The sequence below is a fragment of the Coregonus clupeaformis genome, chromosome 11 (assembly GCF_020615455.1).
Source record: "Coregonus clupeaformis isolate EN_2021a chromosome 11, ASM2061545v1, whole genome shotgun sequence".
Classification (NCBI taxonomy): Eukaryota; Metazoa; Chordata; class Actinopteri; order Salmoniformes; family Salmonidae; genus Coregonus; species Coregonus clupeaformis.
The window spans coordinates 3700986-3727636 of NC_059202.1; the positions used below are offsets into that span (position 1 = coordinate 3700986).

General features: G+C 44.5%; 1 protein-coding gene and 1 non-coding gene across 2 annotated transcripts in view; one reads left to right on the top strand and one right to left on the bottom strand.

The window, feature by feature from the left end:
* Positions 1–26651, top strand: part of LOC121576983 (neural-cadherin-like) — a 132783-nt gene that overhangs the window by 24977 nt on the left and 81155 nt on the right. The window contains exons 2-9 of the mRNA XM_041890635.2: positions 291–488; positions 3286–3511; positions 4009–4213; positions 7693–7804; positions 8238–8487; positions 12871–13013; positions 18681–18853; positions 25273–25441. Of these exons, the coding sequence (XP_041746569.2) occupies positions 291–488; positions 3286–3511; positions 4009–4213; positions 7693–7804; positions 8238–8487; positions 12871–13013; positions 18681–18853; positions 25273–25441 (1476 nt within the window). The remainder of the gene's footprint in view (positions 1–290; positions 489–3285; positions 3512–4008; positions 4214–7692; positions 7805–8237; positions 8488–12870; positions 13014–18680; positions 18854–25272; positions 25442–26651) is intronic.
* On the bottom strand, positions 5546–5627 carry trnas-uga. The gene has a single exon. It is a non-coding gene; the product is annotated as a tRNA-Ser (tRNA).

Here is a 26651-nt window from a genome sequence, read left to right on the forward strand (position 1 = left end):
TCTTTAGTCATGTTGGGCAAGAATCCCTTAGAGAATGGTATGAGGGATACTGTTGTTATGTAGCCCTCATCAGACTGCACTAATTTTGATGAGGATTCTAGTGTGTTCATCTCCTAGAAATAGAATGATTGGAATGGGAATCCCTGTCAATTTGTCTATGATGGGTGGATTGGCGGCCATATTGAGTGTACCCATAATAAGGAAGTAAAGTAGGAGGTACAGTATTTCCTTTCTATGGTCTAGTCTCTTCAATTTACTTACTATCTCTCTCCTCCCCTCTCTTCCCCCAGGGCCTGACTGGTACCTGACCAAGGTGAAGCTGAGGGTGACAGATGTCAACGACAACGTCCCCGAGTGGGCCATGGAGCCTTACCCCTACCTGGCCATGGTGTCCCCCGAGGCCCCCCCTGGGACGCTGGTGTACCCGCTCCACGCTCGCGACGGGGATGAGGGCAGTAGCGGCGAAGTGGAGTACTTCCTGGCTGATGGTAAGAAAGAGATGTGTGTGACACAGTGGGCCAGCCAAAAGATCTGTTACGTCTGTGGAGCCCCTGCTGAGGGGGGAGTGTAGGGGGGTGTCTGGTTTGTTGATATATCAGGAAGTGGGGGGCTGGGCTAATCTTGTTCCATGGGATCACAATCCATCTGCCACTCTTCTCTGACCTGCATTAACTCAGTGCACTACCACTAACGCAGATAAACCCTAGTCCAACAGTATTCAAACCCACTAGTACCACTTTTTGAGTGGATTGTTCCTCATTCTCCTCAAACAGATGTTGAAGATGAATTGTAACTAAGCACTGACATCAGATGAGCCCCAAGTGGTACAAGCTAAATGGAAATCAACAGCCAATATTTTTTAATCCGATTTTTTACATGAGTTTTTGTATTTAATCCTTCAAACATTCCAGAGGTTTAACTCCATCTAAAGAGGATGATAGCCCGGCTCTTGGGCACCAGCGAGGTCTGCTAACTTACATTTGACCTCATTGTATACAGTGTGGGTGTTGGTAGCCTTACTGTACTGTACTGTACTGTACTTGCCAGGGTTTACAGTTGGCGAACAAGACTAGGACCAGGATGTTGCTACTGTGTATACATTTAGATGAAAATATTATCCTCAGTCTATTCATCTAGTCAAGTCAAATCAGGTCAAGTCAAATGTGCCTTTCCCATCCATTACACAACACACTTTACAGAGAAAAAAGACAAGACAAGGATGTTGCTACCGACCGTGTATTAACGGAAAGTTTAAAAAAATATTCTCCTCAGTATATGTTCAGTCTCTCCATCTGTCTCCCTTGCTTGACTGTTCTGTTCTGTACTCTACTATACTCTAAATCAAAACAAATTTTATTTTTCACATGCGCCGAATACAACATGAATTGCTTACTTACAAGCCCTCAACCAACAATGCAGTTCAAGAAATAGAGTTAAGAAAATATTTACTAAATAAACTGGAGTAAAACATTTAATAAAAAGCAACACAATAAAATAACAAAAACTAGGCTATATACAGGGGATACCGGTACAGAGTCAATGTGCGGGGGTACAGGTTAGTCGAGGTAATTTGTACATGTAGGTAGGGGTAAAGTGACTATGCATAAATAATAAACAGCGAGTAGCAGAAGTGTAAAAACCAAGGGAGGGGGGGTGGGGGGGTGTCAATGTAAATAGTCTGGGTGGCCATTTTATTAATTGTTCAGCAGTCTTATGGCTTGGGGGTAGAAGCTGTTAAGGAGCCTTTTGGACCTAGACTTGATGCTCCGGTACCGCTTGTCATGCGGTAGCAGAGAGAACAGTCTATGACTTGGGTGACTGGAGTCTTTGACCATTTTTTGGGCCTTCCTCTGACACCACCTAGTATACAGGTCCTGGATGGCAGGAAGCTTGGCCCCAGTGATGTACTGGGCCATACGCACTACCCTCTGTAGCACCTTATGGTCGGATGCCGAGCAGTTGCCATACCAGGCGGTGATGCAACCAGTCAGGATGCTCTCGATGGTGCAGCTGTATAACTTTTTGAGGATCTGGGGACCCATGCCAAATCTTTTCAGTCTCCTGAGGGGGAAAAGGTGTTGTCATGCCCTCTTCACGACTGTCTTGGTGTGCTTGGACCATGTTAGTTTGTTGGTGATGTGGACACCAAGGAACTTGAAGCTCTCGACCCGCTCCACTACAGCCCTGTCGATGTGAATGGGGTCGTGTTCGGCCCTTTTCCTGTAGTCCACGATCAGCTCCTTTGTCTTACTCACGTTGAGGGAGAGGTTGTTGTCCTGGCACCACACTGCCAGGTCTCTGACCTCCTCCCTATAGGCTGTCTCATCGTTGTCGGTGATCAGGCCTACCACTGTTGTGTCGTCAGCAAACTTAATGATGGTGTTGGAGTCGTGCTTGGCCACGCAGTCATGGGTGAACAGGGAGTACAGGAGAGGACTGAGCACGCACCCCTGAAGGGCCCCCGTGTTGAGGATCAGCGTGGCAGATGTGTTGTTGCCTACCCTTACCACCTGGGGGCAGCCCGTCAGGAAGTCCAGGATCCAGTTGCAGAGGGAGGTGTTTAGTCCCAGGGTCCTTAGCTTAGTGATGAGCTTTGTGGGCACTATGGTGTTGAACGCCGAGCTGTAGTCAATGAACAGCATCCAGCATGTCCAGGTGGGAAAGGGCAGTGTGGAGTGTGATTGAGATTGCGTCATATGTGGATCTGTTGGGGCGGTATGCGAATTGGAGTGGGTCTAGGGTTACCGGGATGATGGTGTTGATGTGAGCCATGACCAGCCTTTCAAAGCACTTCATGGCTACCGACGTAAGTGCTATGGGGCGGTAGTCATTTAGGCAGGTGACCTTCGCTTTCTTGGGCACAGGGACTATGGTGGTCTGCTTGAAACATGTAGGTATTACAGACTCGGTCAGGGAGAGGTTGAAAATGTCAGTGAAGACACTTGCCAGTTGGTCAGCGCATGCTCTGAATCTACTGTACTGTACATGTGTACTTGTGTATATGAATGCATATAAAATGGATAGATTATCCTCAGTATGATCAGTCTATCCATCTGTCTCCCTTGCTTGACTGTTCTGTACTGTACTCTACTGTAGCTAAACTGTAGTCCAGAGCCTTCTATAACAATAAAGCTGTACTCTACTCTACTAATACTGTACTATTGTACTGTACATGTTACTCTAAATGCACATTGTGATGTAAAAGGGGCTTTACAAATAAATCTGATTGATTCATTGATTAATAAATTAATATGTATTGACTGATTGATGTACTGTACCTTACAGGCGGTGATGGCTGCTTTGCGGTGGACAAGAAGAGTGGTCACATCTTGACCACAGGTCTCCCCCTGCAGAGAGGCAGGGAGTATCTGCTGAGTGTGGTGGCCTTTGACAGGCTGGGCAGTCGCAGCGCTCCGGCCATGGTGTCTGTCATAGCAGGACCCAGAGCACCACAGTTCACCAATGCATCCTACGCCATCTCCATACCTGAGAACACCCCCGAGGGACAGCCGTGAGTACTGGGAGTGTATAGGTGTAGACACACACCACATGGCCCCAGATCTGTTTGTGCTATCACTCAAACTCCTTGTTACTCATTGTCAAGCCAAACATGGCTTGACAATGGCAGCAATGGAGTTGTCAAGAGCACAAACAGATCTGGGGCCAGGCTGGATGTACACACACTCAACATGTTAAAACAAGTTAGAACGCACGCACGCATGCACACACACTCACACACACACACACACACACACACACACACACACACACACACATGCACACATGCTCATAGACATTGCACTTAAACTCTGTTTGGGAATTAGGGATTTATTTTGAATATCACACATTCCGACATCAGACAAAGAGCAACATCGGGAACAGCCTGGGTCGCGCAGCAGCACAACTTAACTTACTTTGGTCCACTACTGGAGTATACTTTTTTGTTGGTGAATTGTAGCATACTACACTATTAGCATACTGTTAGTGACATATTTCTGTCTCCTTTAGCTTCCTGGTGATGTTCGCCATCTCCTTCCAGAAGCAGCCAATCAGCTACAGCCTGCTGATCAACCCCAGCAGCCTGTTCAGAATGCAGCAGGAGACAGGGGAAATCAGCCTGACCCGCACGCTAGACTATGAGAATGACCAGAGACGCTACCTCCTCATGGTCAGGGCCAGCGAAGGGACAGGGGGCCTCAGCAGCGCCATAGAGGTTAGTGATGGAGTGTGTGTGTGTTTGTGTGTGTGTATGTTTGTGTGTGTGTTGGGGTTGGTCTAGCTTTGATTTTCAGACTTCCTCACATTGGTTCCAGTAATGAACGAGACTTGGAAGGATGGCATTGTGAGACTACAGTCGGTCTGGGCAGCTTAATCTCCAATTTGTCACACTTCTTTCTTAACTACACTACCGGTCAAATGTTTTACTACACCTACTCAGGTTTTTCTTTATTTTTACTATTTTGTACATTGTAGAATAATAGTGAAGACATCAAAACTATGAAATAACATATATGGAATCATATAGTCACCAAAAAAGTGTTAAACAAATCAAAATATATTTTATATTTGAGATTCTTCAAATAGCCACCCTTTGCCTTGATGACAGCTTTGCACACTCTTGGCATTCTCTCAACCAGCTTCATGAGGTAGTCACATAGAATGCATTTCAATTAACAGGTGTGCCTTCTTAAAAGTTAATTTGTGGAATCTATTTCCTTCTTAATGCATTTGAGCCAATCAGTTGTGTTGTGACAAGGTAGGGGTGGTATACAGAAGATATCCCTATTTGGTAAAAGACCAAGTCCATATTATGGCAAGAACAGCTCAAATAAGCAAAGAGAAATGACAGTCCATCATTACTTTAAGACATGAAGGTCAGTCAATACGGAACATTTCAAGAAATGTTAACGTTTTTCAAGTGCAGTCACAAAAACCATCAAGTGCTATGATGAAACTGGCACTCATGAGGACCGCCACATGAATGGAAGACCCAGAGTTACCTCTGCTGATAAGTTCATTAGCATTACCAGCCTCAGAAATTGCAGCCCAAATAAATGCTTCACAGAGTTCAAGTCACAGACACATCTCAACATCAACTGTTCAGAGGAGACTGTGTGAATCAGGCCTTCATGGTCGAATTGCTGCAAAGAAACCACTACTAAAGGACACCAATAATAAGAAGAGACTTGCTTGGGCCAAGAAACACAAGCAATGGACATTAGACCGGTGGAAATTTGTCCAAATTTGAGATTTTTGGTTCCAACTGCCGTGTCTTGAACAGATGATCTCCGCATGTGTAGTTACCACCGTAAAGCATGGAGGAGGAGGTGTTATGATATGGGGGTACTTTGCTGGTGACACTGTCTGTGATCTATTTAGAATTCAAGACACACTTAACCAGCATGGCTACCACAGTGATACGCCATCCCATCTGGTTTGAGCTTAGTGGGACTATCATTTGTTTTTACATTGACATTTTAGTCATTTAGCAGACGCTCTTATCCAGAGCAACTTACAGTTAGTGAGTGCATACATTTTCATACTGGACCCCTGTGGGAATCGAACCCACAACCCTGGCGTTTCAAACGCCATGCTCTACCAACTGAGCTACATGGGGGGCTAGGGGTGTTTTCAAGGACAATGACCCAAAACACACCTCCAGGCTGTTTAAGGGCTATTTTACCAAGAAGGAGAGTGATGGAGTGCTGCATCAGATGACCTGGCCTCCACAATCCCCCGACCTCAACCAAATTGAGATGGTTTGGGATGAGTTGGACTGCAGAGTGAAGGAAAAGCAGCAAACAAGTGCTCAGCATATGTGGGAACTCCTTCAAGACTGTTGGAAAAGCATTCCAGGTGAAGCTGGTTGAGAGAATGCCAAGAGTGTGCAAAGCTGTCATCAAGGCAAAGGGTTGCTATTTGAAGAATCTCAAATATAATATATATATATATATAATTTTTTTGTTTAACACTTTTTTGGTTACTACATGATTCCATATGTGTTATTTCATAGTTTTGATGTCTTCACTATTATTCTACAATGTAGAAAATAGTAAAAAATTAAGAAAAACCCTTGAATGAGTAGGTGTTCTAAAACCTTTGACCGGTAGTGTATGTCTCAGTGTTTTATGTATAGTAAAGACTGGCACGTCAAAGAGGTGTCTAGCAAAGCTAAAACAACCATGAAGTTGACTAAATCAGACAGTCATCTTGGTGTAGAATTCTGTCTGGAAGTCAGTCTGCTTGCCAGAATTGATTTTAACCCTCTAAATTATTTATTTAATGATTTTATCATCGAATTATCACGTCACACATTTATTTCACATTCCCCAGTTAGAAAACAGAACTTTAGGCCTGACTGAGTCTGCTGGGTGTAGTGTCGGCTTGAGGGAAACCTATTCCAGCTATTTCAGTGCTATTACTCAGCTGTCACTTCACACTTTACACTCTGACGGTGACACAGGGAGAAAGAGAGAAAGAGAGAGAGAGGGAGAGAGAGGGAGAGGGAGTTTCAGATGCAGGGCTAAGGGCCTTGCTCAGCCAAAAAGACAGCCCGGGAACATTTCTATTTTAAAAGCAGAACTCATGAGCTGGAAGATAAAGGAAATGTTGAGGTGGCAACTTTTAGAAACTACAGTGCAATTTAGCTCAAGTTTTTCTCCTACCAGTATGACATTTCAGCAACCCTTTACTTAAAGCCTGCGGGTATTATACAGGCTTTAAGTAAAGTAAAGTAATTATACATAATAATTAGTTATTATCATCTTATAATGATCCTGACGAAATACCAGTCATTTTGAGTCTATTTTGATACATAGAGACATTGTAGTGGGGTAATATTTGATATGTGTATATACTGTAATGTACTGTATACCTCACATGCGACCCGTAAGAAGACTATGCAATTAAATGTTAACAAAGTCTATTAAATTAGTCGTCTGACTCCATAAAGATTATTTAGCAATATGCAAGAGACTATAGTTGAGTTACACTAACAGACACTCAAGAAATGTCTGAGAATAGAATTCTAAATACAAGTACATTTAATTACTTTGTAAAAATGAATGGATTCACATACAAGGCTTAAGTTACAAAGCAATAACAAGCATTACAAGGCATTATTCTAGGCATGATCAGAGAGGGAGAGAGGGAGAGAAGTCATAGCCTGAAAGAGTCCCTGAGGTAGAGAGAGAAAGAGAGAGAGTGTATCTCACCAGCGCAGGTCAGGAACAAAACAGATAGAGAAAGAGACAATGAAGCTAAGACCCTTTTATAAGCATCTGACCTGTTTGGATGAAAACTATTTATTGACCAATAGCATTCCTGTTGAGTTAACTTCCAATCATGGCCGCGGGAAGTAAGGGTGCTGAAGGTGCTCCAGCACCCCCTGAAAAATCAGAATTATTACAAAAACGGAATAAAAAAAACATTTTTTAAAAAAATCTCACAAAAGTAGTGCACTGGGCCTTTAGTGGTCCTGTATTAGCGGTCCTATATAGCCATCTGTAGCGCGGGCAATTTTTTTTATTTTCAGCAGTTCCTGTCTCCTAGTTGTAGAATGATTTGAGTTATGTCCCCTCTCCCCCTCTTTCTTTTCTCATCTCCTCTCCCTCTTGTCTCCCTCCTTTCCATCTTTCCCTGTTTTCTTTCCCTCCTCATCCCACTCTTCTCTCTCCCCTTTCCCCTGAGCAGGTCCAGGTAGTGATAACGGATGAGAACGACTGTGTCCCAGAATTTCTCCAGTCCATTTACAGTGTTGATGAAGTCCCTGAGACAGTAACCACAGCAACCTCTCTCCTGCAGGGTGAGATGAAAATGCAGCTTTGTCTTCCTAGTATGTGTGTGTGTGTGTGTGTGTGTAATAATCAGAACATTCTGTGACCTCTTTACTCTAATTTAGATTGGTTATACAGGGTCACAACGAGTCACAATTAATCGAGTTGCTGTTGAGTTCCTGGAACTGTTGTTGCAGCAATGAATGGGTGCTGATATGCAGCTTTAGGAGTTGTCAATTGTCTGTAATACGACATAAAAAGACAACGATCCAGACACATGCCAACAGATTCATCAGCTTTCTCCTTCAGACTTATCTTAGAGACCAGGGTCGCATTCATTAGGGCACACCATAGCAAAACGCTTTGCAACGGAAAATGGAAACTAGCTTCAGCTAGTTTTCTTTTCTTTTTGGTGCCTAATGAATATGACCAGTGTGTTCATATCCTGTATCTCTCCCACAGTGTTAGCCAGTGACTGTGACTCAGGGTTGAATGCGGAACTCACCTACTACTCTCTAAGCCCAGACTTCAGCATTTCAGCCCACGGCACCATCTTCCCTAAGGGCCGTCTGGACTACGAGAGGCCCAACCACCTGTATGAGTTTGTGGTGATGGCGGTGGATAACGGGGAGGAGCCTCACTCTGGCACCGCCACCATCCGCCTCCGCATGGCCAATGTCAACGACCAGGCCCCCGAGTTCTCCCAGACTGTGTGAGTGGATCTACTGATGCAGACTTTAACCCCCATAACCCCACCCTCGCACAACATCAGTAGTCTAGTATCTACTATACTATTGAACGACAACCCCCTCCATCAGTAGTCTAGTATCTTCTATACTATTGAACTACAACCCCCTCCATCAGTAGCCTAGTATATACTGCCGGTATACTATTGAACTACAACCCCTCCCCCAACACCAGTAGCCCAGTTTATACTATACTGTTGAACTACAACCAATGTTCAACATTTTTTCAGCACTGAGCAAATTTCACGTCTGCTGAGCGCAAACTTGAACGTTGTGAAAATTCTGTGCAACTTCTGGCACACTGAGGCTGTACCCGCTTTAAGCTACAGTTATAACAGTGGCCAAGTAGGCTAGTGTGGATATTTGATCATAATGTAGGCCTATCAGAGTGGCCTACCATAACAAACTATGGAGAAAATGCATCCCATAACATTTTTAAATGGAAATAGCTGTTCTATCATTCAGCCTACAGTAGCAGCCAATATGTGGTGTTCAATGTAGGCCTACATTCCATGAGACTTTTGAAAAAAACATGCAGGGCTTGACATTAACCTGTTTATCCACTTGTCCTTCAGACAAGGTGACTGAAAATGTTGTGTTGTTTGATGCAAGAAACCACTTTACAAAAGAAAAGTCCTTATTATTCCCATACCATATTACATATTACAGAGAATTAGACAAATTATGCTACCCTCTACCTGTTGGCTACTAAGCTTATTCAAGCCTGTCTCAAAATAGAGAAAAAAATTAGAGAAAAAATTAGAGAAAAAAAGCTATTTACCTGACTTGCTTTTCAAAGATGGCTAGAAATGCACACTTTTTGTGCTCATAGAAAGCAACCACTCCCCCATTGCTGACTAGAAATGTGCTATAACTGGGCTAATAACTCACTAACTAGCAAAGAATATGAACAAATGTACACACTTGGCTACATGCAGCTACTAGTGACCACTCATGCTGTAAACACAGTCCAGTTCAAAGTGAATGGCACAGATCCATATATGGCAATGGTCTATTTGCATATAGGGATACGGCATATAGGGATACGGAACATTGACTACAACCCCCTCCCCCAACACCAGTAGCCCAGTTTATACTATAATATTGAGCTACAAACCCTCTCCCCTCCGTCAGCAGTCCAGTTTACTAGGATTATGATGAGGCTAAAATCCCCTCATTTTAGCTGCATGGTGAAGTGGTATTCTATAATGGTAGTAGTAGTGACAGATTTAAAAGATCAATTGATACACTTGACTAGATGTGTTGCTAATATACCGCACATAATTACAGTGCGTTCAGAAAGTATTCAGACAACTTCCCTTTTTCCACATTTTGTTACATTACAGCCTTGTTAAAAAATTTATGAAATATATATTTTCTTCTCATCTACACACAACACACCATAATGACAAAACTACATTTTAGCAAATTTGTAAAAAAGTATTCAGACCCTTTGCTATGAGACTCGAAATTGAGCTCAGGTGTATCCTGTTTCCATTGATCATCCTTGAGATGTTTCTACAACTTGATTAGAGTCCACCTGTGGTAAATTCAATTGATTGAACATGATTCGGAAAGGCACACACCTGTCTATATAAAGTCACACAGTCATGTACGTATTACCTCAATTACCTCAACTAACCGGTACCCCCGCACATTGACTCGGTACCGGTACCCCCTGTATATAGCCTCGCTATTGTTATTTTTACTGCTGCCCTTTAATTATTTGTTACTTTTATTTCTTATTTATTTAGGTATTCTTTCTTAAAACTGCATTGTTGGTTAAGGGCTTGTAAGTAAGCATTTCACTGTAAGATCTACACCTGTTGTATTTGACGCGTGTGACACCAAATAATATTTGATTTGATTTGATGTCAGAGCAAAAACCAAGCCATGAGATCGAAGGAATTGTCTGTAGAGCTGCGAGACAAGATTGTGTTGAGGCACAGATCTGGGGAAGGGTGCCAAAAAAATTCTGCAGCATTGAATGTCCCCAAGAATACAGTGGCCTCAATCATTCTTAAATGGAAGATGTTTGGAACCACCAAGACTCTTCCTAGAGCTGGCCGCCCGGCCAAACTGAGTATTCGGGGGACCCGATGGTCACTCTGACAGAGCTCCAGAGCTCTTCTGTGGAGATGGGAGAACCTTCCAGAAGGACAACCATCTCTGCAGCACTCCACCAATCAGGCCTTTATGGTAGAGTGGCCAGACGGAAGCCACTCCTCAGTAAAAGGCACATGACAGCCCACTTGGAGTTTGCTAAAAGGCATCTAAAGGACTCTCAGACCATGAGAAACAAGATTCTCTGGTCTGATGAAACCAAGATCGAACTCTTTGGCCTGAATGCCAAGCGTCACGTCTGGAGGAAACCTTGCACCATCCCTACGGTGAAGCATGGGGGTGGCATCATCATGCTGTGGGGATGTTTTTCAGCGGCAGGGACTGGGAGACTAGTCAGGATCGAGGGAAAGATGAATGGAGCAAAGTACAGAGAGATCCTTGATGAAAACCTGCTTCAGAGTGCTCAGGACCTCAGACTGGGGTGAAGGTTCACCTCCCAACAGGACAACGACCCTAAGCACACAGCCAAGACAATGCAGGAGTGGCTTCGAGACAAGTCTCTGAATGTCCTTGAGTGGCCCAGCCAGAGCCCGGACTTGAACCTGATCGAACATCTCTGGAGAGACCTGAAAATAGCTGTGCAGCAACACTCCCCTTCCAACCTGACAGAGCCTGAGAGGATCTGCAGAGAAGAATGGGAGAAACTCCCCAAATACAGGTGTGGCAAGCTTGTAGCATCATATCCAAGAAGACGCGAGGCTGTGATCGTTGCCAAAGGTGCTTCAACAAAGTACTGAGTTAAGGGTCTGAATACTTATGTAAATGTAATATTTCCATTTTTATTTATTGTTATAAAATTGCAAAGATTTCTAAAAACCTGTCATTATAGGTTATTGTGTGTAGATTGATGAGGGGGAAAAACGAATATATAAATTTTAGAATAAGGCTGTAACGTAACAAAATGTGGAAAAAGTCAAGGGGTCTGAAGACTTTCCGAATACACTGTATATCAAAAAAACATCACACAGATTACACCCTTCCCAATTAAGCTTTGCTCTATGGGGTAACACCATACAGATATATATCAACATGAATAGAAAATGTATAGAGGGTGTGAAAGTCTATTTGGAAAGCTGAGGGGGGGTGGGTGACAGTTTTGAAAATGTTCACGTGGGCTGGCTGCGTTCATTCGTCTGAGTGACTCAGGCCTTGTACTGCCAGTCATGTGACAGAGACCTTCGCTAGAGCGCCAGCACATCTAAGAGGCCCTGTCATTTCCAGGTGTCACCTCAGGGAACAGATGGACAGACAGGCAGACATACAGACGGGCAGACAGACAGTCAGTCAGTCAGACAAGATATGTTCTGTGTGGCCTCGTTTCGTCTCCTTAGATCAGTGTGAAAGAGGAAGAGATACATTGAGGATAACAGGAGTGATACTCAGTGGAGAGATGCCTGAGTGGTCACGTCTGGAGGCGCGTGAAGAACCCTTTGAGCCGGGTGACAGATTACAGGCCACTCATGTTGCCACGGCGACTGCCACAGCTGGCGGAGATGAATCACCCATCAGCGTCCTTCTGTAACACACACACGACCGTGTTCTGCTGACGAGTCTATCATTTATCTTTCTTTCCGTCTCTCTATCCCCATCTTTCTTCCACATATCACTGACCGTTTCATTACACACTCTTCCTCCAACATGTCTTGCCCACCGAACCCCCCTCTCTCTCTCTCTCTCTCTCTCTCTCTCTCTCTCTCCATCTCTCTCTCCTCTCCCATCAAATTGAACAAGCCTCTCTACCCCATCATCCCACTCTACCAGTCTATTACTCTCTTGTTACTGGCTGAGTATCCCAGTGCCCAACACCACACAGCAAGCAAATCACTGTTGACATTTTAAAAGGCACTTGATCAAATGGCACAGAGTTGGCTGGCTATGTGAAAGGCCCATTTGTTCAATGAGTTCAACATCCCAGCAGACATGATCATTTGTCTTTGACCAGGCAGGCTCAGAGTAGTTAAATCAAAGTGGCAGGCAAAGCCAGGCTCATAACCATAACCAGTCTGCTGCTGCTTGGACTGTGTAATTGATACAGTCACACACAGTGTGTGTGTGTGTGTGTGTGTGTGTGTGTGTGTGTGTGTGTGTGTGTGTGTGTGTGTGTGTGTGTGTGTGTGTGTGTGTGTGTGTGCACATGCGTGTCTACACACACACATATATAAAGATGTCTGTGTTCATGTCTGTGTGCTTATGTCTGTATTGTTGTTGTACACAATGATTTTCAGCTATCGGACCTTTGTCTCAGAGGACGCTGGCCCCAACACACTAGTTGCAACGGTACTGGCTAAGGACCCAGACGGTGATGGAATAGTGTACTCAGTTACAGCTGGCAACGAGGAGGGGAACTTTGTCATTGACAGCCAGAAAGGTGACCCTTTGTAATTTACTTCATAGTTTTCTCCTTGGGCTTTCACGGTACTCCTAATATACAGGTGTACTTTTAGCGAGTGGTGGAAAAAGTATCCAATTGTCGTACTTGAGTAAAAGTAAAGATACCTTAATAGAAAATGACTCAAGTAAAAGTGAAAGTCACCCAGTAAAATCCTACTTGAGTAAAAGTCTAAAAGTATTTAGTTTTAAATATACTTAAGTATCAAAAGCAAATGTAATTGCTAAAATATACTTAAGTATCAAAAGTAAAAGTAAAAGTATAAATCATTTCAAAATCCTTATATTAAGCAAACCAGACGACGCCATTTTATTTTTTTGCGGATAGCCAGGGGCACGCTCCAACACTCAGACGTCATTTACAAACAAAGCAGGTGTTTAGTGAGTCTGCCAGATCAGAGGCAGTAGGGATGACAAGGAATGTTCTCTTGATAAGTGTGGGAATTAGACAATTTTCCTGTCCTGCTAAGCATTCAAAATGTAACTTTTGGGTGTCAGGGGAAATGTATGGAGTAAAAAGTACATAATTATCTTTAGGAATGCAGTGAAGTAAAAGTAAAAGTAGTCAAAAATATCAATAGTAAAGTACAGATACCCCAAAAAACTACTAAGGTAGTACTTTCAAGTATTTTAACTTAAGTACTTTACACCACTGCTTTTAGCTCATCAATGTCCTCGCTTATTAACAGAATGAGCCCTGTGCAGTGTGTGGAATGCTTTGTACACTACTAATTGACACCAAAGGTTGATGAAAAAGCAGCAATTTCAAAAGAAGCGCGGACTGTTTGTTATTGAAGTCATAAATACAAAGAGCTACATTACTGTATATCCAGGGCTTTTCTTTTGTTCCCCTAACATAGTTTATTCTATCATATAGAAAATAGTTCTGGCCTGTGTACTCTGTATTTTGTAGCTGTGCAATTTATCTTTTTTTATTTACCCTCTGATCCGTAACCAGCAGGACATTTGTCTGACAGGGTGACATTTGTCAACCAACCATTTCAATTCAATTTCACATTAGTTGCTCTATCATAGCTCACAATCTACAGCTTCTACACTGCCAGCCTCCATCTTGACTCTTGTACTACTATTTTCCCCTCTCATCTGTCCTCCCTTGCATCTTAAAGATAAGGCAAAGGCAGAGCCGGCCCCAGGGATAAGCGACATAAGCGGTCGCTAGGGAAACGTTTTTATTTTATACTTAAACATTTTTTTAGGAACTCAGTCTGGGTCTCAACTTACTATTGAGAGTAAAGGGTGGGTTGCACCAACATGGATTAACTCTTAAACTGGGTTAAATCAAGGTTTATCTATTAATCTTGTTGCATGAAATTTTAAACCTAGTTTTTAAATTAATCCTAGTTGAAATAAATTATTCCTCTAATCTAAGTTTAGTTTTCACTTTAAATCTAGATTAATTTTAAGCATGTTGCTCAATAAAAATAAAATAAGAATATACATTTAGATTGGAGATGAATTCTAAACTGCCACTTGAGGTGGTTTAACTGATACAATGGCAGCATATCTACTGTGGAGAGACCAAAACGACAAATAATTACAGACAGGTTAAATCCTGTTGAATTTTATGATAATGATGAGTTTTCAAGGCGATACTGCTTCTCCAAGGACTGTGTGATGCAACTGGAAAGAAAGGCTGGACCAACCATTAAGCATGGGAGTGATAGGAACGCGGCAGTACCCCCACTATTTCAGCTCCTGGTGGCCCTACGGTTCTACGCAACTGGATGTTTCCAGATCATGGATGGCGACCTTTTTGGACTCCACAAGTCAACCGTCTGCAGGATTGTAGTCAGTGTCCAGTGCTATTGCCAGTCTGAAGAATCAGTATATAAGGTTCAGTCCTACAGAGGAAACAGCAGCTGGATTTTACAGGAGAGCTAGATTCCCAGGTGTACTAGGGGCAATTGACTGTACACACATTCCAATTCCCAACCCTGGTGGTGAGAATGGAGAACTATTCCGTAATCAGAAAGGTTACTGCTCCATCAACGTGCAAGCTGTCTGTGATGTCAAAGGTCAGCTCACCAACATCGTAGCGAGATGGCCAGGATCCACCCATGACAGCAGAATCTTTGACAATAGTTGTCTGTGTGCAATGCTGGAAAGGGGGGCTTATGAAGGCCACCTACTAGGTGACAATGGATATGCCTGTCGTGGGTACCTTAGCACTCCCCTTTTAAACCCCCAGACTCCTGAAGAGAGAGAATAAAACACCTCTCATATCCTGGCAAGATGTCTCATAGAGAGTTTTTGGAGTGTGGAAAAAAATATTCCTGTGGCTACAGGAGGTGCTCCGCACGAAGATGGACAATACACTGAAATCATTATTGCAGTGGCAGTTCTCTATAACTTTGGCAGGAGACTGAGGAGGACCTACCTCAGGAGAATGAAGAAGATGGCCAGGTGCAACATGCTGGCAGTGCAAATGGGAACGCTGTGAGGAGAACCTTGATTGAGAACCATTTTGCAGCCTAAGGTGTGTATAATGTAACATTGGTAACATGTAAAAAGCAATATTATATTTTGATAGACACGTACAATTCCTAATTAGGCTATCTGTATTAAAATAAATTATTAAGACTGTGTTATTCTTAATACCATACATGGTGGAACTGGAAGCACCAGAACACAAGAGTGTGGACAAGACTGGAGGACACCAAATTGCTTGGGAAAGGATTGTTTTAATAAATAATTGTTTAAATAAATAAAAAGATCAGCATTCTTTACACAGTGGGCATTTGTTTCCCTGAAGGAGTTTCTGTTTCTGAATTTGCAGCTCTTTTTGTAAATTCAGGACCTCAATCTGCAGTAGATTTTTCTCTATCTCCAGCTCCAAAACATCAATATGAGCTCGGTTCATGTCAGTTCTGGGGCGTTTGCTTGGCCTGTCTGGTGTTTTTGCTGCTGGTGCAAGATCCAGGCACTGTTGTTTCTCCACAGCACATGGTGTCAGCTCAACTAAAGGAAAGGAAAGAAAGAAAATTAACTCATTATTAGTAGGCTATTCACGTGCCCATTTTGTACAACAACTGAATTGGGGCTTATGATATGCCCAGCCTTGGTACGAATAATGATGTTATGCAACTTGCTGTAACGGGACTGATAATGGTAACATTGTCGTGAAGTAGCATTAACGTTAGTTTTAACGTGCATTATAGTCATTGATATTTACCAGTTATTTATGTTTACTAAATATTGGTGGGTCGAGTTGTCCGTCGTCATCATTGGGGTTAAGGAGAGGGTCAAACTGCTGGGGAATCATCTCGCATATCCTCTGGGAGAGAGGATAAATTCCCTTGGACGGAGGCCCACCTCCGGTCTGAAATAGCCCCCGCCTCTCCTCTGCCGCATCCTTTTTGGCTTTTGCTTTTTAAAAAAATCCAGCACGCCTTCATCCGATTTGGGTCCCTCTTCTCTTTAATCGGTGTCTATCCATGAAATCTGTCGCATATGGCCCAGGTGTCTTCCTTCTTTTTGACAGTCTGTCTTTTTATCATCCAGTAAATTACTAAATTCCTCCATCATCATCAGCTCCGACAAGAGGTTTATTTTCATAAGCAAAGAAATGTGAACTTCTTTGACATGCCATGATCAGGTAGATAGCGGACAAATAATAAATGGCTAAATAACATTAAGTAATGACAATAATAAGTTATATGTTATGCTAGTTATCATGGTTTATAAACTAGCTAGCTACAGTAGCAAACGTTAGCTAACAAATGAGTTTTCTGTCTAGTACAGGCAAATAACAGATTTTATTTCAAATCGGCCAACCAATGAGAACCTTTCATGATGGAGTTGCAGTAGTTCTACATTGTTATTATTTTATCAAGGAACAGCAACTTTGTGGCCTCATTTGTCAAGTAGGCTAGCTACTTCGTTTCAAGTCACGAAATACCTCATATATTGGTGTACCATGTCACTAATCATAGTTTAAAACCGTTAATCATAGATTTACTGATCCAGATTTACTGATCCAGAGATGGTGCAACACATCTCTGCTTAATTATAAACCTAGATTTAGAAAAACTAGATTAGCTCTAATCCTAGATTAATTTAAACCATCTTGGTGCAACCCACCCTAAGAATAGTAGAATACACCAGGTGCAATTTCGAAATTTGGTTGTGCATCAGCAGTTTTTCTCTTGTTATGTCAGTCACTGAAAGTCACTCAATTAGCCATGTCAGCTAACAAATCTTGCTTAGGGCCTCCAAAAGACAGAAAGGGAGCCACCTCACAGTTGTGTCCCATTTAATTGAATCAAGCAAATGCCTTGGCTTGACCAAAACATAAAAACGTTTTATTTATTTATTTATTTATTAATGAATTTATTACTGGGGGTTTTAGGTGGAAATTAGTCACTTGCCAAAGAAATAATAATAATAATAATAAAAAAGTATTTATACCGTACAGCAGGGGTACTCAAATACTATTTGAGAAGGTCCTTTCACACAATGTCCTACTGTATGGCAAAGATCCAGATGGATATTGTAATTTATCGGCATAGTAACAAACCCTCACCTCGCAACCCATGCGACCCCAAACTGTTCAAACTGTTCACACCCCTCTTGTTGGCAGAGAGAAATACTTTCCATTTTAAAGCTAATTTCCTGCAATTCAACACATTATGCCATAGAGCGAAGGGAGCATTTAGCAGTTTTAAAGCTCATTTCCTGCTATTCTACATATTTTCCATATTTTATGTGTGTTCATATGATACCAGGAGTCGAATCCCGACAGAATTCCTAAAAACTTTTTTTTTTATGACCCCGTTCTGGGTCCGGATCCGTCCCACGGCCCACGGTCTGCCTATTGACTACGGCTGCTGTACAGTATGGCTAAAACAACATGAGACCGGCTAAGTACAGTATATTATACTGTACTTAGTTAATCATTTTGTGTCTAGACTGTGGAGACCTCCTCTACCACAGACAATTAGTGAGCAAGAAGTAGACGAGTGAAAGAACTCCGGCCCCATTTGGGTGCAGCAACTTGCTTGTTGTCTTTAATCAGGAGGAGCAGTGAGAGATGAGTGATACCACAACAAGAGGAAAACCTCCCTGTGTTCTCTCTCTCTTTCACATCAATGACTTTTCCCAAGATCACAAGTAGCTCATCCTGAACCCATTGATGTCGATATTTGCATAGAGAACAGATGACTCAGATGATGTTCTCCTTTCCTCATTCCCTTGTTATGCAAAGGCAGGACAAGGAGAAAGCAAGTACATCTAACGTACATGTGTGTAGCCTGGTTAACTTATAGCCCTTGTTGTCACCTTCTCATGGAAATGGGAACCTCTTCTGAGCTGAGCTGGGTGACAGTACAGTTGGGGGCATAAAAATATTAATCGGTACTAAACTGCAATAAAAAACATATGTTTCAAAGTGAATGTAACTGTACCGTCAGGGGCATATTTAAGATATGTATTTAATTACATGGGTTATAGTTAGATAATTGCTAATGAACTTGACGCTTGGCATCACCTTGCGACATAGTAAGTCACATTAACAATGTACCTGGCTGCAGCAAAGGCATTTTGAAAAAGTAATGTTTTAATGTCTTCAACCGTAGATAGTGGTCCTTTGCTAAGGTTGTAATGGTCCTCTGGTCTTTCATCTTTTTAGGGTTGATCCGGCTGCGCTCAACTCCCCCTCCCAAGCTCCAGGGCCTGGAGTACGTCCTCAATGTGACGGCTACGGACGACAACGCCTCCGGGGGGCCACATCCACTCTCTGCAACCGCCCGTGTCATCGTGGGTGTTGATGACGTCAATAACAACAAACCCATCTTTGAGAAGGTGAGAAAAAAGTATTGTGGATGATGTCCCTTTATACACACAGTAGTATATTGGACTGTAGACAGGTAAGTAGTGTTAAAATGTTATTGTCTTCTAGGTAGTCTTCTCTGTCAATGTCCTGCGCTGTCTGTCTGTCTGTCTGTCTGTCTGTCTGTCTGTCTGTCTGTCTGTCTGTCTGTCTGTCTGCCTGCCTGCCTGCCTGCCTGCCTGCCTGCCTGCCTGCCTGTCTGTCTGTCTGTCTGTCTGTCTGTCTGTCTGTCTGTCTGTCTGACCATCCAACTCTCTCTCTCTCTCTCTCTCTCTCTGTCTCTCTCTCTCTCTCTCTCTCTCTCTCTCTCTCTCTCTCTCTCTCTCTCTCTCTCTCTCTCTCTTTCTCTCTCTCTACTACTTCCCCTGTCTCTCTACAGTATCCCCCTTATGTTTCCCCCAGAGCTCTGATTAGTGCATCCACCCATGCTATTTGAAGGCGTTCCACAGGGATTTTAATTAATTTATTAAAAAAGTGATGTATCATCATGATATACTATACCTGACTAATTAACTTCCTCCTTAATTAGGAATGACGCATACTTGGTCTGAGAAGTATTCATAAAGTCCATGAAGTCATGAGGTCCAGTGGATGGCTAGAAGGTGTCGAGTTGATACACTACATTACCAAAAGTATGTGGACACCTGCTTGTCGAACATCTCATTCCGAAATCATGGGCATTAGTATGGAGTTGGTCCCCCCTTTGCTGCTATAACAGCCTCCACTCTTCTGGGAAGGCTTTCCACTAGATGTTGGAACATTGCTGCAGGGACTTGCTTCCATTCAGCCACAAGAGCATTAGTGAGGTCGGGCACTGATGTTGGGCGATTAGGCCTGGCTCGCAGTCAGCGTTCCAATTCATCCCAAAGGTGTTCGATGGGGTTGAGGTCAAAGCTCTGTGCAGGCCAGTCAAGTTCTTCCACAACGATCTCAACAAACCATTTCTGTGTGGACCTCGCTTTGGCACGGGGGCATTGTCATGCTGAAACTGTTGAAACAAAGTTGGAAGCACAGAATCGTCTAGAATGTAATTGTATCCTGTAGGGTTAAGATTTCACTTCACTGGAACTAAGGAGCCTGAACCATGAAAAACAGTCCCAGACCATTGTACCTCCTCCACCAAACGTTACAGTTGGCACTATGCATTGGGGCAGGTAGCGTTCTCCTGGCATCCGCCAAACCCAGATTTGTCCGTCAGACTGCCAGATGGTGAAGCGTGATTCATCACTCCAGAGAATGCGTTTCCACTGCTCCAGAGTCCAATGGCAGCGAGCTTTATACCACTCCAGCTAACGCTTGGCATTGCACATGGTGATCTTAGGCTTGTGTGCGGCTGCTCGGTCATGGAAACCCCTTTCATGACACTCCCGACGAACAGTTCTTGTGCTGACGTTGCTTCCAGAGGCAGTTTGAAACTCGGTAGTGAGTGTTGCAACCAAGGACAGACGATTTTTCATTACTCAGCGGTCCCGTTCTGTGATCTTGTGTGGGCCGTTGTTGCTCCTAGACGTTTCCACTTCACAATAACAGAACTATCAGCTGACCGTGGCAGGTCTAGCAGGGCAGAAATTTGACGAACTGACTTGTTGGAAAGGTGGCATCCTGTGACGGTGCCACATTGACATCTCTTAGCTCTTCAGTAAGGCCATTCTACAAAGTTGGAAGCACAGAATCGTCTAGAATGTAATTGTATCCTGTAGGGTTAAGATTTCACTTCACTGGAACTAAGGAGCCTGAACCATGAAAAACAGTCCCAGACCATTGTACCTCCTCCACCAAACGTTACAGTTGGCACTATGCATTGGGGCAGGTAGCATTCTCCTGGCATCCGCCAAACCCAGATTTGTCCGTCAGACTGCCAGATGGTGAAGCGTGATTCATCACTCCAGAGAATGCGTTTCCACTGCTCCAGAGTCCAATGGCAGCGAGCTTTATACCACTCCAGCTAACGCTTGGCATTGCGCATGGTGATCTTAGGCTTGTGTGCGGCTGCTCGGTCATGGAAACCCCTTTCATGACACTCCCGACGAACAGTTCTTGTGCTGACGTTGCTTCCAGAGGCAGTTTGAAACTCGGTAGTGAGTGTTGCAACCAAGGACAGACGATTTTTCATTACTCAGCGGTCCCGTTCTGTGATCTTGTGTGGGCCGTTGTTGCTCCTAGACGTTTCCACTTCACAATAACAGAACTATCAGCTGACCGTGGCAGGTCTAGCAGGGCAGAAATTTGACGAACTGACTTGTTGGAAAGGTGGCATCCTGTGACGGTGCCACATTGACATCTCTTAGCTCTTCAGTAAGGCCATTCTACTGCCAATGTTTGTCTATGGAGATTGCATGGCTGTGTGCTCGATTTTATACACCTGTCAGCAAGGGGTGTGCCTGAAATAGCCGAATCCACTAATTTGAAGGGGTGTCCACCTACTTTTGTATATGTAGTGTATTTTTAATGCTTTGATATTCATATTGCTAATATATATAGTTTCCTGTTGGGCATGTTGTGCCTCTCTCTCTCTCTCTCTCTCTCTCTCTCTCTCTCTCTCTCTCTCTCTCTCTCTCTCTCTCTCTCTCTCTCTCTCTCTCTCTCTCCATTAAGAGTATTTTACTTGTATGTTGTGACGTCACGAGAGGCTACACAGCTTTCAGCGGGATTGCTCAAGTAGTGCAAGGAGACAAGGTTCAAACAAAACAAGGATTTTATTATAGGTCTTGGGAAATTAACGAAAATATAACAAAATTCTGTTCTCTTGTGGCTCTTTAAGGGTTAACAGTTCAGGGATGTCTCTTCCACATCCAAAGTCATAATTCTCACTCGCTCAGATAACTTTTCCCCAGCCTTACTGTAGTCCACGTTGCAGCTAGTGGCCAACCCAGCAAAAAGTCCTTCCAAATGTCTCTCACGTATTTCCACAGGTGCATATATCCAAAGGTGAATATTTCCCAAAGGTAAGTATCTCCAAATCCTTATATTCCTCATGGAAGTGGACGTGCAGCACTCTTGTCCTCCAGAGAGCCCAGGTTGGAGACTGTGTCTCTTCACCCCCACACACTCCCTCAGTGTGTCTCTTCCCTTCCCAAACCTTCAGCTCATCAGCTCCTGATTTGTTTCAGGTGCGTGGGAAGATTGGCCATAGAGGGGTGGAGTTCCCGACCATACCAGCAGATGGAGCCATAGCTGTCTGAGTTTGCAGCCACCTCAGGGGGATGTAACGTCCCTCCAGGACACAGCCTCTCGTGACATCACACATCCCCCTCCTCGGGACCGACGTCCTCGTCGGGGTAAAGGCAGCGAAGAAGGCATCACGCCGGGAGAGGGCGTCCGCATTGCCGTGGTGCTTGCCAGCCCTCGGCTGTTTCCACTCCATCCGGTGAGTTGGTGCTGTGTTGTACAGTGCCGGTCTCTGGGGTCTCTCCTTGAGTTTCTTACTGAACGCATCAGCCTTGGTTTTAGCAGAGTTTAGCTTCTGTTGAGCAGCTTTCAGTTCCTTCTCTCTCTCTGCCTCCGCATTCTTCATCTTGTTCTCCAACACCTTGTACTTCTCCTCTGCCTTCTTCTGGACCTCCTTACTACTGCGCAGGGTCTCCTCACACTCCTCGATGGTCCTGCGCAGCATCTCCAGCTCCTCCTGTTGCTTAGGGAAGGAGCTCTGTTGGAGTTTAGCCTGGAGGATATCTAACTCTTCTGTCTACATGTCTAACTGTTGCTTTAACAAACGATACCTCTCAGCGGTCCCCTTCAGACCAGACAGTTCTTTGTCCAGATTCTGTAGCTCCGTCTCTGTGTCGGTCTGGGCACCTGCCATCCCTATCAGAGCCCGGGCGGGAGTGAGTAATTCGGAGGATTGCACCGGAGCCTTCCCAGGATGAGTCTTGCCTCTCCGTTTCCGAGGTACTCGGGTTATCCTCTCCTGAGACTCTCTCCAGAGTGGGTAAAAGGCTGGGCAGTCTCGTCCAATTAGGACAGGGACGGGGAGGGAATCAACCACCCCCGCCGTCGTGTGTATGGTTCCCCGTGTGCTGGTCATTGTAAGTTCAGTAACGGGGTATTCTCTGGTGTCCCCATGGACACAGGAAACTGGGAGGACTTTCCCCGGGGGTCAGACACGTTGGGCCCACCAAATCCTTACGCACCAGGGTGGCCCGGCTACCAGAATCCAGTAAGGCCTCCACATCATGGTGATTCACAGTTACCGGGCAGGTGGGGGGGGTCGATCTGGGCCGCCATCTACGACTCCCAAGAGCGAGGCAAAACGGTGTGTGGGTACTGAGCTGGAGGACTCCGCAGTGGGCATAGGTTCATCGGCTGGTTTCCCACACTGCCAGGAGATATGTCCCATCTCCCCACACCGGTAACACTGTCGAGTTTCCCCCTCCTGGTGTACTCTTCTTGGACCCGCCTGGTTTCTGGCTCCCCTGGAGCCGGGATAAGTCCTGACGTGGCTGGGTTCGAGACCTTGGGGTCCTTTGGACGGGTTCTTCCCATTTGTGGTGGGGCCGCACTCCTGGGGTCTTTTCGGAAGCATTCAGCATCTCCGCTGTGGCCTGGTACTTTTCCACAGCTTCCACGGTCAGATCAGCCGTGGTCAAGGCCTGTTGACTGATGAACCGTTTTGCCTCATAAGGCAGGGCGCGTAGGTAACGATCCACCACAACGGCCTCCACCACCGCCGCTGCTGTATTCCTCTGCGGATCCAGCCATTTCCTTGCGATTCGGACAAGTTCATGCATCTGCGCCCGAGGAGGTTGGTCTGGTTGGAAGGTCCAGCTGTGAAAGCGCTGGGCCATACCAAACTTTGTGAGTCCATATCTGCTGAGGATCTCAGACTTCAGGGCATCATAGTCAGTAACCTGGTCAGGGCCCAGGTCCCGGACAGCATTCAGCGATTCCCCGGTTAGAAAGGGGGCTAACAGACCAACCCACTGTTGCTTGGGCCAGGCTTCCCTAGTGGCCGTGGCCTCAAATGCATGCAGGTATGCCTCAATGTCATCGGTAGCTCCCATCTTAGATATAAAGTCACTTGCCTTTATTGGGCGGGTATTTTGGACAACCCTCTGTCTCTGCAACTGCAATTCCTCTGCCTTCAGAAGGTTGGCTTTCTTTTGCTCCTCCAAGAGAGCCACGTTTGCTTGCATCTGGGCTTGCTGGCCAGCAACAAGGGCTTTCAATATGTCCTCCATTTCAGTCGGCGGGGAGCCTACGGCCAACTTGGAAAACTGGGTGATCAAACCTTCGGTATCCTCCTCTGACATGCACTATTAACGCTTGAGCGTGCCCGTATTCTCCACCATCTGTGACGTCACGAGAGGCTACACAGCTTTCAGCGGGATTGCTCAAGTAGTGCAAGGAGACAAGGTTCAAACAAAACAAGGATTTTATTATAGGTCTTGGGAAATTAACGAAAATATAACAAAATTCTGTTCTCTTGTGGCTCTTTAAGGGTTAACAGTTCAGGGATGTCTCTTCCACATCCAAAGTCATAATTCTCACTCGCTCAGATAACTTTTCCCCAGCCTTACTGTAGTCCACGTTGCAGCTAGTGGCCAACCCAGCAAAAAGTCCTTCCAAATGTCTCTCACGTATTTCCACAGGTGCATATATCCAAAGGTGAATATTTCCCAAAGGTAAGTATCTCCAAATCCTTATATTCCTCATGGAAGTGGACGTGCAGCACTCTTGTCCTCCAGAGAGCCCAGGTTGGAGACTGTGTCTCTTCACCCCCCACACACTCCCTCAGTGTGTCTCTTCCCTTCCCAAACCTTCAGCTCATCAGCTCCTGATTTGTTTCAGGTGCGTGGGAAGATTGGCCATAGAGGGGTGGAGTTCCCGACCATACCAGCAGATGGAGCCATAGCTGTCTGAGTTTGCAGCCACCTCAGGGGGATGTAACGTCCCTCCAGGACACAGCCTCTCGTGACATCACAATGTGTATTAATTAAACAGAGCTCTAGTGAGTCACTGGAGACTCTCTCTCTCTATCTCTGGGGCAGACTCATCAAAGGATAAGGTAGTCATGATAGCAGGGAAAGACAGGGTGGGCGGTGCAATGTTGAGTTGTTGTTTGACACGGTGGTGGACCTTCAAAGAAAGGAATACCATTGCTCTATTTTACGTCCTATCACGTGTACTGTACAAACGTCTACATAGAGTACATTGAGTAGTTTCTAACCAAATTTCTGAATTCAGTCTGAACCCCTCTGCCCTTTCTCTTTCTGTCTCTCTCTCCCTCTCTTACACACACACACACACACACACACACACACACACACACACACACACACACACACACACACACACACACACACACACACACACACACACACACACACACACACACACACACACACACACACACACACACACACACACACCTTATCCTCCCTCCCTCTCTCAGTGTCAGCAGTACAGGGAGCAGGCGTCTGTGTTGGAGAACCAGCCCACAGGGACCTTCGTGCTGCAGGTGCACGCGGTGGATGCAGACGAGGGGGCCAATGGGAAAGTCAAATACGGCCTGATGCACAGAGACAGCGCCATGCCTGCCTTCAGAGTCCACCCTGACACAGGTAGGTACAGTGGGCAAGGATCCCACAGTTCAGTTAGCTGTGGTGGTACTTGTTGAATTAGCCATAGCCAAGCAGGATGTGTGGCATGGAGGGATTAACGCTGAAACTGACCTGGAATATATAAGGTTTTAAGACCAGGGATAAAAATGTAACAGGTTTAACAATTCCCATGCAGTCTTGATACTCTTAATAATAATACAAATAAAAATGGTATTGCCAGATAAATGCCCTATACATACCTGTACAATTGAAATGAAGTATTACACCTCATACTTAACTTTTATTTATCGACCTATCGATCACGTTTTGCAGTATAACAATATACTGTTTTAATCATAAATGGATCCAGGATAAATATAACAATATGTTAATCAATAATGTAATGACAAATACAGCTATCATATTAACGAGGCGTAACTAGGACCTTGAGTTTTTCCCGACCACATGAGTTGACCAGGAAAAGGAAAAACTCAGGGAACTAAATTATAGACCAAAACTGGGGCCCAGAGTTTTTCCTCAATTTCATGGTCACATACAGTTGAAGTAGGAAGTTTACATAAATTTAGGTTGGAGTCATTAAAACTAGTTTTTAAACCACTACACACATTTCTTGTTAACAAACTATAGTTTTGGCAAGTCGGTTAGGACATCTACTTTGTGCATGACACAAGTAATTTTTACAACAATTGTTTACAGACAGATTATTTCACTTATAATTCACTGTATCACAATTCCAGTGGGTCAGAAGTTTACATACACTAAGTGTCACGCCCTGGCTCTGGGGACTCTTGTATGTTGAGCCAGGGTGTGAGTTTTCATTGTTTTGTGTTCTAGTTTGGTATTTCTATGTTGGCCAGGGTGGTTCCCAATCAGAGACGGCTGTAGCTCGTTGTCTCTGATTGGGAGCCATACTTAGGTAGCCGTTTGGCATTGTTTTGGTGTGGTATCTTGTTCCGTTTGGTTTGTGTAACCGTAGGACTTCACGTTTCGTATCGTTTGTTGTTTTGTTCGTTGTGTTGTACATTTAATAAATATTATGTACGCATATCACGCTGCGCCTTGGCCCGCTTCTTCTCAAGACGATCGTGACAGAAGATACCACCTCGACTGGGTCAAGCAGCGTGAGGAGGAGAGAGGCTGGACTTGGGAGCAGAGGAGCGAGAGTCTGGCGAGAGCCATGGAGGCCTGGCCCACGGTGAGGAGAGACGCC